Source organism: Hippopotamus amphibius, chromosome 9, assembly GCF_030028045.1.
Source record: "Hippopotamus amphibius kiboko isolate mHipAmp2 chromosome 9, mHipAmp2.hap2, whole genome shotgun sequence".
Classification (NCBI taxonomy): domain Eukaryota; kingdom Metazoa; phylum Chordata; class Mammalia; order Artiodactyla; family Hippopotamidae; genus Hippopotamus; species Hippopotamus amphibius.
In genome coordinates this window covers 19,058,556-19,075,244 of record NC_080194.1, presented here as the reverse complement: position 1 = coordinate 19,075,244, position 16,689 = coordinate 19,058,556, and the positions used below count along the sequence as shown (strand labels likewise).

The 16,689-nt window shown below is 34.4% G+C and overlaps 1 protein-coding gene across 2 annotated transcripts in view; it reads left to right on the top strand.

The window, feature by feature from the left end:
• Positions 1–16,689, top strand: part of ANO3 (anoctamin 3) — a 451,354-nt gene that overhangs the window by 412,664 nt on the left and 22,001 nt on the right. For both annotated transcript variants that reach the window (XM_057749054.1, XM_057749055.1), the window contains 4 exons: positions 1,239–1,321; positions 1,740–1,880; positions 2,375–2,539; positions 12,701–12,737. In XM_057749054.1, coding sequence (XP_057605037.1) covers positions 1,239–1,321; positions 1,740–1,880; positions 2,375–2,539; positions 12,701–12,737 — 426 coding nt within the window. The remainder of the gene's footprint in view (positions 1–1,238; positions 1,322–1,739; positions 1,881–2,374; positions 2,540–12,700; positions 12,738–16,689) is intronic.

Genomic DNA, 16,689 nt, shown 5'->3' with positions numbered 1-16,689 from the left:
TTCAGACATACTTAACTTCATTTTGTTTGGAATTGACCTCTTCCCCCTCTTCCCCCTCTTATTAGCTAGCCGCCTGCCTTGAAGTATAGCGAAGTAGTTTTTAAAACTTTTTAAACAATATTTATTTTTCCAAATAAAATTGAACATAATTGCTTAGTGTGTGTGTGTACATATATATATGTATATATATATACATATATATATGTGAAGAAGGGGATTCTCTGATGAGGGATTCTCTTTCTTCCAGTGTCTTTACTAAAATTCCATGGAGCAGAATTTGAAAACCTCTGGAATAATGCAAGAAACAGTTGCCCAGGAGTTAGTTGCAATCACTGAATTCTATTCAGTAATTCAGTTCAATTTAACAAACATTTATTGAGCATTTTCAGTGTACCAAGCACTAAAAATGCTAAGGAAAAAAGGCCCTCGAGAAACTTACCTTAAAGTGTGGGGAAAAGCAGGTACAGGAAAAAGTGTAATAAAGTGTAGATGCTTTGGCAGATTTCTGGACAAGGTTGGTGATAATATGTCAATCCCTCTGGGCTTTGTTTTCTGTAAATTTAAAATAAATAACCTGGAACAAACTACATATAGAATCTCACCTCTCTTATATGCTTAACCCCAGGATTCTGTTACTGTGGGCCATTGACTTTAGATCACAGAGGAAAGCCACTAGAAATGGACATGAGTAATGGAAGTACACTGGCTGGATGCAGCATGTGCATCTTTGAAATTTTTGTAACGTTGAGAAAAGTATGTCATTATAGTCAGAATGGTAGGAGTGAAAAAATAAATATAATGCACGGTTGCTAAGGAGAAGAATTATGGGACATCATCTTCAGCTTTTCTGAAATACTCTTCTACCTCCATGATGCACATGAAATCCTGCTTTCCCCTGATAACAAATTTCCCTTTTCCACTGAAGGCCTCTTATATCCAGCTCCAGCTCCAATCCAGTTTCACAAAATCAAGGTCCTGCTGTTGTAACAAAAGTCTCTGCTTATTCCAATAAAAAGAATCACTCTTCATCAGGAGTGCATGCTGATAGCAGTTTACATAGATAGGGAGAAGACGGTAAGGGAAAAAAATTCCAACTGTATACATTTAATACAAATGTAGTTAATTTTAATTAATAATATGTAAATGTATCAATACACGGAAGAAAGGCAATGATGACAGTAAGTGATATGGTTGGGGAAAGATTATAATAATAATAATAATAATAATATTATTTATAGCCACAGTCTTCCTGGAGTTTTGGAAAAGGAGAAGAAGTACACTGACCTATACTTGGGATCTTATTGAATGGGAAGAAGAGGAGGTAAGATGTTAAGAGACCAGGAGATAAGGAAGCTATAGTAACATGTGAAACAGAAAATCATTCACTGTCCTTAACATCCAAGTAGGAAGCAGCTAAACACCATCAATTCTCCCTTGATATTTTTTTTTTCTAACAAGATTCTTATTTTATGAAGATAATAGAGATCAATGATGAAATATGTAATTTTTTCAAAGCACTTCTATGATGTTTCCTTAAATTGCATTAGTGGAAAATCATGCTAATTAAAATATAGTTTAGGGTTTATTTGGAAAATAAATTGCGTCTAATTTTTAAGAAGTTGCTTCTTTGCCAAGACTTGATATAAAAATAGGCCAAATTCCAGGAATTTATTACATATTGGATGATTGTTTTGAAAATTTATGACTTACATATTAATTAACTTTAGTTTTTCTCATAGGAAACTCTTCGTCCCCAGTTTGAAGCAAAGTATTACAAGATGGAGAGAGTGAATCCCATCAGTGGAAAACCTGAGCCACATCAGCCTTCCTCAGACAAAGTCTCTCGTCTTCTTGTTTCTATCTCAGGAATATTCTTCATGGTAAAGTATAACCATCAATCTCAGAATGTTGTGGGATTCCAGGTTTAGAAAGATGTTCTAGGATACCAAATCATTTTGTGACCCTGAGGTATATACATACTATTAAACAATATAAAAATCACAGCACGTCATGGAGTAATTACAAAGGGATTTTGTGCATATCCTTAAAAACACTCTTTGGGAGAAACAAAAAGCATCTAAGATAAAATGGAAATTATATGATTCGTCCTAAAATTAGATATTCTGTTTTAAAACCAAGCATTCATGTGAAAGTGGAGATTTGAACAGCATATCACACTAAAACAACTGAATCTTACACTGCTTATTTTGACTCTAATGTAACTTAGTTCCTTAAAGGAAATTCTAAATTTACATATGCTTTCTTGGAGAAGTAAATTTCTTTAGTTTTTGAGGTCAGTGGATTGGCTCTATGTTGCTTTTGTTCTGTTAATGACGCAAAACGCGGATGTCTCCTCTGGTCTCCCATATTGTAGATTTCTTTGGTGATCACTGCAGTGTTTGCAGTTGTGGTGTATCGCCTGGTTGTCATGGAACAATTCGCATCATTCAAGTGGAATTTCATCAAACAACACTGGCAGTTTGCAACTTCCGCTGCTGCAGTCTGTATCAATTTTGTAATCATTATGGCACTGAATCTTGTAAGTGTTTACACGTTTTTCAATAGGTGTAAAAGGGGTGAGTAGAGGAGAGGTCAGTGTTTCCTTTATTCTTGGATTGGATTTACAGGAAGCCAAAATAAGACCAAGTTTTGTTTCTGGCAAAGACAGTTTAGCTTAACAGAAAATATTTCATCTATGTGGTTTATGTCATGGATTTTTTAAAAATTAAAATCAATGATAGTTATATTGTCTTTCTTGCTCTTTGGGTTTATAGTTTTGTTTAGCGATTAATTCACTCATCACGTATCTAGTGTGTGCTGGAAATGGTGCTATGCTGTTTTCATTCAGAGAAGGGATTGTTTGGATTAGAAAACCATTCCAACAAACTCAACCTCAGAGGAGAATTTATTGGAAAGATATAAGAAATTCTGTTTGAAAGTGTAGCCTTGTTATCTCCAAGACCTCATGTGAAATGGAAGACAGTCAGGCAGCTACTCCATTTTTATTTCTCTGGGACTAAGTATTTTTTTTCCTTCCTCCCTCCCTCCATCTTCCTTTCTTTTTCTTTCCATCTCTTTCTCTCTTTCTCCCTTTGTCCCTTCCTTCCTTTCTTTCTTTCTCTCTCTTTTTCCTTTCCTTTCCTTTCCTTTCCTTTCCTTTCCTTTCCTTTCCTTTCCTTTCCTTTCCTTTCCTTTCCTTTCCTTTCCTTTCTTTCCTTTCTTCTCTTTTCTTCTTTTCTTTTTTTCCAATGATTCTATTTGCATATCTGCTCTGTCCAGTCAGGAAGAGACTGTCTGCCTAACCACGGCCTCCCTTTCAGAGTCTGGTGTGCTCTTGCATTGCTATGCTTTTGTTGCCTTCATTGGCTCTAAATTCATGACCATGCTGGTCAGTTTCTGTAGTTTATTTAACTTAGATCATCCAGTGTTTCAATGTGCTAGTTTCTCGAGAAAGTATCTGATTAGTTCAACATCACATATACCGACTGACTTGTGAACCAAATGTCTATGGCTAAGAGGACAATGTTATTCTCAGGTCTACCTCTTCAGCAAGGTCTATGGATGGGGTTCTATTTTCTCAGAAGACAGGAGGCACTGATTGGCACATTTAGAGTAATATATTTCCTTTAATTTTCCCAACAACACCACAAGGTCAATATTCTCTCCATTATGTAAATGAGGGAACTGAAATTGAGAGAGCTTAAATAACTTGTCCCAGATTATGCATATAGTAAGTGTTAGTGCTTATTTATTACATGATGAGGTAATTCATATAGCGAGCTGGCCAATACACAAATAATGGTGTTGATAACATAAATAGGTAATATGTATTTGGTTCCAACTGTGGATTGATACTGACATTACATTGTGAGTTGGGAGGGGACTGGAACAATTTGCTATTTAACTTTAAAATAATCAGGGATGTTCTTAAGAGAAAAGTGAATAGTCACTGTGAGAAAAGGGTAAATTTTAATGCCAGGACTATAGTTAATATTTTCTACCAGAGTCTGCTTTCTTCAGGTTTAGTTTAATTTGTAGAAGGAGAATATTGTTTACTGTATCTCCAAATGAGCCATACAGTATTATAATTGATGCTTTTGGCTCATAGATTAAAGTGAACAATAAACATTGAAAAAATATAGTGCTGGGATTGAGGGGCTTGTGTGGTAGCCTGTATAAGGTAGCACAGGTTGTGCATTCCACAAAGTCACCACATTGAAGGAGGAGCCATTCACAACATGGACATCGCAGGTTTTTATATTTATGGTTTTTATATTAACTATTCTGGCAGATAGTGAAAGAAATTGTTTCTAACAAAACTAGGTTATTGTGGCACTTTTCCAGTGGACAGAGGTTATTGTGATTGGCCTCATTATCTAAGGAAAAGGGAGCTAAGTAGTTAATGTATTTTTTTCTAGGTAACACTAGCAATCAGCTAGTCTGATTTTAAATTGATTCAGTTTCTTTTCCTTAGTGGGTTGGTTGAATTTTAAATTTTAATTTAAAATTTAAGTACATGGCATACAGTTATAGAAGAAGGATATACAATTTCACTTGATTTCCACTGGAACACACCTGCATTTTGAGGAGTGACAATAAAATGTTAATAGTGGTTATATCTCAGGATAATATTTCATTTAATATATATTTTTTCTGTTCATTCAAATGTTTATCTTTATATGTGCATTTTGATTTATAATAAGAAAGAATAGCCTTTACTTTTAAAACATTCTACCATGATATAAAATTTGGAACAAATCAGAATTGGAATGTACTTTATTTTTAATTTATATATGAGCCACCCATAAAACCACAGCCACCTAGGTAGCAACTTTGTATCATTCTTTAAATTTTGTCTTTCATCAAGTAAAGAAAAGGTTTATCAATGGCTGAGTAACATCCCAGGACACACACACACACACTCTTTCTCTCTCCCTCCCCCCTCATTCTGTTCTCATTTATGCTCTCCCCTTCTCCCCTGCCCCTCTGAACACTGCCCAGGCTTTCATCAGTTTAGATTGTAAGTTCCTCAACTTAGTGTCCTTATAAAAAGTAATGGACTTTGAACACAGGCAAAGCAGAGATTTGCTGCTTGAGCTGTGTGATCCTGACCACCCTGCATGACATCTTTGAACTTTAATTTCTTGATCTTTCAAATGAGGGTGATAAAACAAATACGTAGGGGTATTGAAAGATGAAATGAGATCTGCTTCTAGTGAACAGAAGATGCTCAGTAAACGCTGACTTTCTTATTTGCTTCTCTTCAATATTTTAAAATTTTATTTCCTTTATAGGTCTATCTATACTTTCATTCCCTTTCTTACAAAATACAAACATTTTCTTTATTTCCCCATTTTCTTTATTTTCCCCATTTTTCTCATCTTTAAAGAGTTTGATTATTTATTTCCCTTCCATCCAGGATGATCTTTTCTTCGGTCTTTCTAAATTCTTCAGGCCACATCTGTGTTGGTTAATAATTTTTTACTCTTTTTTTTTCTGTAAATTTTATATACTACCCATAAACATTTAAATACTCACAGTTGTCTGCAGAGAGAAAGAGAATCACATGTAAGTTGTTTTATTATGTCTTTTCATCAAATATGTCTAAAATATTAGAAAATTTGAAATGTTTACATAGTTCATACAGAAATCATACCACTACACTATGCTCATTTCAGTAGTCTTACTTGTTTTTTATGTCTTAATTTTATTTCCTTCTTTTTAAAGTCCATTACTTTTTTAGCATTGAATTATAAAACTGCCACATTGTAATCATAAAACTTAGGACAATGTAAGAATATTTAAAATATTAGGTAAAAGTTACTTTTTTCAATCCAAAATGCCACATTCCTCTCTTCTTACCACAAACTAATTGTAGCCATTGGAGATAATCAATGGTTTCATGTCTATTAATCCCCCCCATCAATTATTTTTGCCTTTAAAAGTGTACCCTGTGTCCCTGTGTTTATTTGGCAATTTGTTCCAAAGAGCTACTGATCTTCAAAAATATCTTAAGTGAATTAATGAACTGGCCTAATATTTTTGAAGATGGAAAATATTTCACAGACAAAGACAATGAAGAAGCCAAATGTGGTTAATTAATTTTTGCTTGGGAAGACAAGCATGACAGCTCTGGGAACAGAACTTCCAAATTCAGGGTTCGATCCTTAGTTCCTACCCAGTGGAATGATGATCTTTTCAGTCAAGCTGAAGAACTTGTTATGATCAGAACTGCTTTTGAATTAAATAGGAACATTTATCCTCAAACATTTTCCCTACAGAAGGGTTCTTTCTACTAACAGTGATAATGCAAAAACTTGAAATTTGGCTGAAGTTTTCACTGATGTACCAGACTCCAGTTTTATATTATTCCAGGTGCTTCTCAATCCCCAATCCTTTAAACTCTGATTCTTCCCCCCTCCAATTTCTATCCTCAGTGACTACCCCTTCCCAAGAATCACAATTGACCCTCCAACATACATTCCTCTCTTTTATAGGTTCAGATGCAACTTCTTCTCACTGTTTATATTTCTGATGAGACTTAATGTATTCTTTCTTCCAAAGTACTTGCATTTTACGGATAACAAAGACCTTTGTAGGCAGGTGAGGATAGTACTATTTTTTTTCTCATAAAAACCATCCTTTGAAATCCTTAAAATCCCACTAGCTCCACTTAACTAAATACAAAAGCCCATGTAAGTGCCTAGTGCTATGAAACAAGCATCCACAGTTCCCAAGAGAAAACAAAGCTGACTTTCCTTTGTCTAAATGCTTATTTGTACTTGCTGAGCGTTTTGACATAAAGATTCAGGGACTGTTGGAAGTGAAATAGACCATACAACTTCTCCTTTGCCCTTGCAACTAACTCAGGAGAAGATTTTAAAATGGATTTAGCATAAAGGAAGTGAACTACATGGCCGATTCAACAAATGTAAAAGGAATGTTATATTTCTCAGACTCAATCAGTGTAAAAAAAATAATGCCCTTTTGAATTTATGCATTTCCTTCCCACTCAGGATGTTAAGGCACTTCACAGATTATTAAACAGTCCTTCTGACTCACCTGAACACACAAGATTACTTTAAGAGCTTAATCAAATACGGATAGATTAACATCATTCATATCAAAATATCAGACTCTTTAAAAAATTATACCACCAAACTCTACTTAATGCTCTGTGGTGACCTAAGTGGGAAGAAAATCCAAAAAATGGGGATATATGTATATGTATAACTGATTCATTTTGCTGTATAGTAGAAATTTACACAACATTGTAAAACAACTATACTCCAATAAAAATTAATTTAAAAAAATTATACCACCAAAAAGATTCACCTAGAATATCAAATGCTATCTTTTGTTATTCTCAGACCAGCACTAAATATACAGCTCGTACAAATGTGCTTTCTGTTTCTTAATAGCTTGACTTTGTGATCCCTGTGGTACCATATTCCCCAAATGAGGGATTTGGACTGAGTCAAAATATCCTATTAATCTAGTATGCTTTTCAGCTATAAGCCATATGTATTAAATTATGAAATGAGTGCATGGAAAAATAGTTTAAATCAGCCAAATAATTTTTGAAAATCAAGAACTTTTCATGTTTAACGTACACAGCCAGAAACCTTACGTTATTCTTCATGCATTACTTTTGTCTCCATCATATCAATGACTGTTGTGAATTGTACTTCTCTCTTATCACATCTCTTATCCATTCCCTTCTCCCCATCCTCACTCCTGCTTCCGTAAAAGCAGAAGTGAGCTACTTGTCATTTTTAGGTTGGTTAGTCTTCCTGTCTCTATTCTCGACAATTCCCATCCCCCTTTCACACCACTGCTGCAAGGGTCTTTCTAAATTACAAATTTGATCATTTTATTTTGTACTGGAATCTGTATAACAGGTTCCCATTGCCTGTGATGTCAGTGGCACAGAAGGGTCTCCATCATTTAAAGCCAGTTTTCCCTTCTCCCCTTGTCTGAGCTTGTGTCCTGCCACCTCCCTGTCACACCCAGCGCTCCAGCCTACAGAACCACTTGTGCTTGCTCCCTGGCATTCTGCTGTTTCACACCCATCTCTTGGTTCACAGTGCTTCCTCTATTGGCCTTTTTTTCTTTTTTGTCTCTTTGGAGAATATCTCTTCATCTTTGAAAATTCCAGTTAAGGATCACTTCCTTCATAATTTTTTTTTTTTTCTCAATCCCGTTTGTGGAATTAAAGAATCTCTTCTTTGTGTCTCTTCTTCTCACAGGTGCTTGGACAGGTCTATTCTCCCTCCTTATCAGATTCTGCTGGTAGAATTAAACAGTCCCTTTTGTGAATACTCTTCTGTTACAGTGCTTGGAACATGCCTTTTCTCCCACTATCAGGGTATAAACTCTTCTTGAGCAGGGGTTGTAGCTTCCTCATGTTTATATCTCCAGGTCTTTGCCTAATGCCTAAAAGACGTTTAGAGGATAGTCTTTGAATACATTTTAAATATTTTATTCTCCAAATATCCTAACATTCTGAATATCATATGTGCCCAAAATTATTTTTGTTATTGGAATTATATTTTCAGTGTCTTTCAAGTTTTCTGCCCTTGTTATTTTCATTCAAACTAGTAATTAAAGAATGTACATTCTCTAAGCTTTTAAAACAGGTGGATCATGGAATTCTTTAATAAATATTCAATTTGGGAGAGAAACATGGGTCAAGATAATAAAAAAAAATGATGATGGGCCCATTTTACAGATCATAAAAGCAACTTAAAGGATTGTTTCCTATTCTCTTATTCATCAAATCACCTGAAACACTTTCGAAAGACTACAGATTCCTGAGTCTCATTCAAAATCTTCTTTGTAGGGCTACCAAGTCTATACTTAAAACAAGAAATTTCCCATAATGCTCTCCAAGCGATTCTGATCCAGTCAGTCCCCAAAATAGCATTATGAAGTCAGTGATTTAAGGGAGCTAAGGTAATTTTGATATACAGCCAAACCCAGAAATCATATCTTCCAAAGGTAAATTGCAAATAATTTAACAATAACTAAAACTTCAGGTTATTATCTTTAACATCTTTTACCAGGCATATAGCTAAAAAACTACAAAGCCAGAATTTGAAACTAGGAATTGCTCTTTACAAATCCAATCCTTTTTCTTCTTTGTTTTGCTGCCTCTGAAAATATCATGCTACTGGAGATGCAATAAATAGCATGGTTAACCATCATCAAGAAATATTTCCAAAAAGATTTTAATAAAAATTTAAAATATGCAGTTATTTTAAAAATGTATATTCTTAATGCTTGACAATCAAACCCTAATTAATTTAAGAATAGTTTGCGGTAGCATGACAGCTCTCTGGTCTCATAATTAATGTGTAATTTGTAAGAAAAAATAGAAACATCACAGCGGAAGTACTCGTAGTTGGAAATAGCTAGGAGTAAGCTAATTAAGCTATTTTAGCATTGTCAATAAAAGGATAAACTCCTTTTGGTATTCCTCCTTTCATTTTAAAATCCATGTACCATGCATAGGGCACGCTGTAACCTAAAAAAAAAAAAAAAAAAAAAAAAAGCCCTGAATACACTTGGCTATTGTAAGTACTCCATGCTGGTTCTGGACCCTTCCACATCATTGATCCACTTCCATCTCTACCAGAGTCCAGAGCATACATTCCTCTGTTTCTTTCATGGGCCTGATTTCCAAAGACCTCAAAATGTACCTGACTTTCCTCAACACCTGATTCTCATTGTTAATGACAGTGCATATAGGTTATTATGGAATAGGGTGGATCAAAATGCTGGACCACACAGCTTAACCTCAAAAGGAAGCAATGCCAAATGACTCATTTAATAAGAAGTTTGGCTTTTTTTTTTTTTTTTAATGTATTTGTTTAGTTTGCTCCTATGTATGGCCACAATTTCTGGAAATTCAAAAAGGAGGATTCCTGGAAAAGCGCAGACTCTTTTTGATTGTGCAAAAGTCTGTTTGGAGCTCCTTTTTACAGTGAACGTTAGATTGTGAGCCTCTTGACTCAGAGATGAAGAGCTTTAAAACAAGTGTAGAACTCCTTAATTTGCCCCTTCACAACAACCTTGCTGTTTTTTCTCTGCCTTTGCCATTTTCCTCCCCTACAACTGATTTCTGTATAACACCCCAAAACAAAGAATTAGTAAGGAGATGATTTTTTAGCTCAGAATGAATTCTAAAGTCCTCACCATAGCCTACCAGGCCCTGAAAAAGTGTTTCCCTCTAAGATCTCTCTGGCTCACCTCTTACTACCTTTACGGCCTCCACTTAGCCCCACCCCTGCTGGGCTCCCCCACTCCATGAAGCTCTCTGCTCAAATGCCACCCTCCTGGAGAGGCTTCCCTGACCACCCTCTGAATAGCACTCTGTGCCACCACTGTCTCTGCCCGTCAGCCCGCTTCATCTTTCCTCTTAGCACTTTGCATCTCCTGGCCAGTTACATATTTCTTTGTCATCTGTCTCTGAGCACTGGAATTTAAATTCCATGAAAGTAGAGACTATATTTGGTTCACTGTTATTTGGTGAACCTGAATAGTACCTAACTCATTAGAAATTCCTAATAAACATTTTTAACCCAGATATATGACCAAGAGAATATTAGCTCACTGAATGCACTAGTGAATGATTTTTAAAATCATAGTTTCCCCAATATGGTAGTTTATATTTTTTTAATTTATTTTGTTTATATACGTATTTTTCACAACATACAAATTGCCTATATAATGATGTATATTTATGTAGTGTATACATACACTGCATGTATATAATGTAGTAACCAAAACAATTGACCCTGAATCCCCTTATTCTCTCCTCCCCCAAATACACATCCATTCTGCCACACACACACACACACACACACCCCTTGCCTTGTCAATGTGATTGCTGTCATACACCATCCAGTTAGTTATATTTAAGTTATGGTTTCTTCCTACACTTTGTGGGTGAGTTAACAAGTCACTCTGCAAGGACTGATTTTGTAGCTCATCATCATTATGATAACAATGGGCCATAGCATTTAGGCCTTGGATGATGCAAGGCTCTCCACTACCCCAGAGAGTTTTCCAAGAGCAATATTTCCAGGGATGGCACAGCATCTTTTGTGACTCATAACATTCCTCCAAAGATTCTTAGGTTGCTGTAATCTCTTGGGGCATCAGCTGCAGATATTGCCATCCCAGGCTTACAGACCGGTCTATGTGCTAAGTATTAAGACAAAATCTGAAATGGTTTATGTGACAAGGCATAGCATAGATGGTACAAGAGAGCCATGATACCAAATCCCAACTTTGCTACTTGCTTAGAAGTATTATCTGAGGCTAGGTACTTAATATTCTAAACCTTAGTTTCCTGTTCTGTAAAATGGGAATAATGTCTATTTGATAACATTGTTATAAATATAAGACAAATATAAATAATAGTATATATAAAACTGTTTGGCACCAGCCAAATACTCTAAATGGCAGTTATTTAAGTAAAATTTTCTCTCAATCCCTATAAGGGCACTTAATTCAGTGCCCGAGGCACAGTAGCTACTCAAGTACTATTTGCTGATTGACAAGGCTATCTTATTAATTATCTTAGTTGATAAATGGGGCATGGAAAGGAACAAAGTCAGGATAACTTTGGTGTTCATGAGTTCAAGCTAATCTGGTCCTAAAATTGGAAAATAATAACTTGTATGTATAGTTTAAAAAAAAAAAAACACACACACACAACTGCACCAGGGGTATTATGAGACTATTATACTCAATATAATCTTTCTGCCTCAAGATAACACTTTAGATCTTAGGAAGAAATGGATTGAATCATGGTCAAGTTGAATAATCACAAGAATTCTATTGAAAGAACAGTCAGGAAGGTGAACAACTTTTAAAGTATCTGGATACCTTTTTGACTTTGCAGGCCAATAGGCAGGGTTATTGGAATTTATAATCTAAAGAATAATTTGTTGAGTTGTGGGGTTATGTAGTCATAGTTACATGCACACACATATCACTCTTCTGTCCATAGTAAATATACATTTCCAACTATAATTACTTGGAATATTGTGAAATATGTTTTCTTTCCTCGAGTCTTTATGAGTGGTGGACAGAGTACAATGGGGCAAGGAGAAGGTGGCAGAATATAAAAAAATGTTAAAAAAATCTATTGTGCATGTGACTTACTTACAGATTCAGCAGATTTGACTAGTGAATCTTGTTTTAAATAACCACCAAACCAATTTTGTTTTTTAGGAATGCAGCTTTGCCCACTGTCTTTGTCATAGTTTGGAAAATTCTTTATCAGTAGTAAAGAAGACATAGTTCCATTTAACCTTCCAGTGTAGTAAAAAGCACATATAATTTGGTTATCAAATCCCAGGTCAGCCATTAACTAGTTGAATATCTTTTGGGTTTTTTTTTTTTTTTGTCTCATTTCTTTGATTTATAAAATGGAAATAAAGATAGCTAGCAGAAAAGACAAATTATTGCAGAAATCGTGTCTGTATATATACACATATTTACAACACATTTTTATTACAGAAATTTTGTGTGTATGTGTAATGTAAGCACTATATAGTAAGATTTAAAACTTGCTTCTGCTTAATTAAAAATGTAGCCACTTTGTAAAATACACTTTAGCTTTCTTAAATAGTGTAAATAATAGTCTTTTCTAAAAGAAAATAACATTGACTGTTTTCTTTTATTACAGGCTTATGAAAAAATTGCTTACCTTCTCACTAATTTAGGTAAGTCCATTTTTCTTCATTCCTTAGTAAGAGAGTAACGTGGGCATACCAGTCAGTAGGTGCTTTACACACTTTAGCATTTTTATATATTTTTATTTCAACTTTAGTTAATATAATTTTCAATAAAAGTGAAAGAAGGGGCATAGGAAGTTGGACTACATCACATAACTATAGAGAGGCAGTGTGTATAGTTACAAAATCTTACTAGAAATTAGTAAACCTAGTTCTCCCTACTGGGAATTGCTTTGTTTCCCTCCCTTTTCAGTTCTTTGTGATTGTCCCCCCAATATTTATTTTTATCAAAGTGTCGTGTTACATGTACACAATTTAAAAGTCAAAAGACTATTAAAAGATTTATAATAAATACCAATCCTTTGCCACATTACCCATTCTTATTTTCCGTATCCCTGAGGGATGGCTTTTTAGCAATTTTATTAATTTCTTCTGTTATTTTCTACCCTATTTCTAAATTGAATGCTACTACTGCCATTCTTTGGTTTTCCAGCTTTGGGAAGTGATTGCCTTCCCATTATAAAAGACAAGAACTTAAGTCTTTATTCCCTGCAATGTCCTGTCCCCGCATACTTTCCCATCCATCATTTTGTGTGTAACAGACTTAAATCTAAAAACAGACTTAAATCTCCTCCTTCCAAGGTAGTTGTACCAGCAGCTTTAGCCAAATTAATAACTAGTGTTCAAAGCATTGTGTCTGTAGAACTATGTTCACATCTAAGGCATGGTGTGTACTGTGATCCTTGCTTTCTTGTACAACCTCTATATTTTCATGAAGCTAATAATAGCACATTTTTGCTTGTCTACACATACTTTCCTTAATTTATCCCAAACTTCCTGCCATAACTCTAAATTCTCTGTGAATACATTCAAAAACATTAAGTATTGTACTCATTTTATTTTGTTCTTAGAGTTATCCTCCCTGAACCACTATCTGCTCCAATCTCAATAGGTTACCCTCTGGGCTTGGGTTCAGCTACATCTGCACTTCCCCTCACCAGCACTGTAGGAATTCCTTTTACCTTTTTTTTCTCAGTTGGACATTACATTTTGGATCCTATGTTTCTTCTGTCTTAATTCCTTATTTTGCTACCTGGAAAGTAAATTTCTCAAAACCTTGCATGTCAGAAAATGTCTTTTTTTCTATCCTCAAACTTAATTTTTCATCCCCCAGTTTGGGGTACAAAATTTTTACTTCAGAGTTGTTTGAGCAGTGATCTTTTGTTGTTTGAGAGCTCACCAGAGCCAAGGCACTGGGCTAAGCTAAATACTTCTCCTTCATTATTTTGTTTTATTGTCATCACAATTCTGTGACAGTAGGATTAGTTTATGGATAAGAAAACCAAGATAGTAAAATTAAATAAGTAGAATTTAAACTCAGATGTGACAGACTCCACTGACTATGGTGGAGTAATTGTATCACTCCATCATGATATATCACTTTCCTTATAATGTATTTACAGATACAAGTAACAAGAGAAGGTACATTGTGTAGAGGGAAGAACTAGCCCCTAGTTCATCCTCTGGATGATATGATCACTTGGAAATTACATGATTGTGATCAGGTTTTCTCCTCTCTCCATTCTTCCTCCTCTTCCCTCTATTCCTCCTCCTTTTTTCTTTTCTTTTTTTTCTTTTTACTTTTTTTTTTTTTTTTTGAGTCTTAGTTTCTTCGTTGGTAAAATGAGAATGATAATAATTCCTGTTTCACCATTGTAGGTCAGCTGCCCAACACATGAGAGGTATTCTATAAATGGGAATGATCTATTTCATCATTTTCATTGTTCTTTAAAGCCTCTGAGCTACACTTTCTTCAGTTGGGTAACAAGCACTTGAACTAGATTGTCTCAAACGTTTCCTCTAGCTCTGAGTCCTTATATTTATTAACTTTTAAAGTACTTTATACCCCAGATGGAAGCAAATCTAAACAAGTGGTTTGGGGACCATAATTAATAGTAGGAAACACAACAGTTATCCCTGCTAAGTTCCAGGTGTATCACAGTTGTCACTTGGTATTTGATTTTTCCATGTATAACTCACACCATAATGCCTGTGGATTCATAACTTTTGATTAATAATAAATGAATTGTATTAATTTAAATTAATAAAATATTGATATTTAATTTAAAGTAATATAATACCGTGTGTATATACCTATAAATATATAAATATATATATACACTATATATTCTGTATAACTTTTGGCTTACAGATTTATGCTTCAAATTAGAAATTAGGTTTAACTTTCTAGAAGAGGCCACACACTGTTTTATCTAAAATATTTTTTAAACTGTTTCTTAATTTCTTTTTTGTCCAGATATTTTATTTTCAAAAAACCACACACACACAAAAATCAGTGTCAATTCTATCACATTAAGGCTTTTTTATAATATTTCGTTCCCAGTGATTTTTTTCAGTCTAGTTTTATAGTTATTGAGAATTAGATCAGAATGCTTGTCAGTTGTTCCAAATAATAAAGTATCTATAATAATGAACTGTGATTTGTCTGTAATATTAATTATCTATTAAAATAAACCTGGATTCCAAGAAACAAATTAGGTGAACTGGTAAAAAGTTTTTATTTTGTCAGAGGTCAATTCAGGAAAAAAAAACATTTTTATCAAGAAAACAGTAACAATAAAATCATATGTCACAATATTAACATTAGACAAACTAGAATTTAATATATATTTGAGAGAGAGATATTTCATACTTATAAACAGTCTACCAAGTCAATATAATCGTCATGATTTCTATACACCTTTTCACAAACCTTCAAAACACAGAAAGCAAAAAATGACAGAAATACAGAAATAAATTGACAAATCCACACTCAAAATATAAGCCAGGATATAGAGTATTTGAATATCATAACTAGCAAGCTTCTTTTAAAATATTTATAAACCGTATGCTCAACAGAAATATTATCTTCAGATGCTTGGTACATTGACAAAACTTATCAGTGTAATTTGGCCACAATGAAATGCACATTTTTTGCCCCAAAGCAGAAATCACACAGGACACATTGTGGATCATGTTGCAATAAAATTAGAAATGGAGAACCAAAAACAATCTTACACACGGGATTTTTTAAGTCCACATTCTCATTTCTAAATAAGTTTTATACTTAATTTACAAACTATTTAGAAGGAAACAACAGTGAAAACACAACCTATCAAAACCCATGGGGAAATGTAGGCTCTCCTGACTCCACTCACTGGTGCCCACAACCAGTCACTCTTTTGGGTGCCCCATGGACCCCTACCATTTCTGTCGTCTACCTCCTTTGGGCGTAGGGTTCCCCAAGACCTGTTGCCTCTTTATTCTGTGCTTTGTTCATGCATACATTTTGGCCTGTCTTTTCCTTAAGCCAGAGCCCATCTGTTTTGTATCTTTCTTGAATTTTTCAGTTATATTAAAATATATATTATATATTAGATGTGCATATATATTTTCTATCACTTATTTGGATACTGAGCAGGAGCAGAGGCTGCAGTACCTGCTGCCATCTTCATCCAATCTCTCTCATCACTTTATTTTGTTGTGTTTTGTTTGTTTTGTTTTGTTTGAAAAGTCAGAAACTTAAGGTGTGAGTTGACAGAGTTCTTAAAATCATCTTGTCCAAATTCCTCATTTTGCAGATTATAAAACTCATTACAAAAAAATGTGAAGAGACCTGCCTGAGATTACCAGCAAATTAAGTATAAGATTGAGATAAGAGCTGGGTCTTCTGACTGTTTCAGCACTTTTCTTTTTATTATTCCACTTCAGTCTGCATACAAAATAGTCCTTTTTCAAAGAATTCTGTGGACAATTTAGGTCCCTATATTAAGTATAGCTAATTTGGGTGAAAGACTGATTTAATATTTATGGTTACCTCTAAATGACAGAAGCAGAGAGAATACTGAAAATTTTTATATCTTAATAACAGGCATCATAA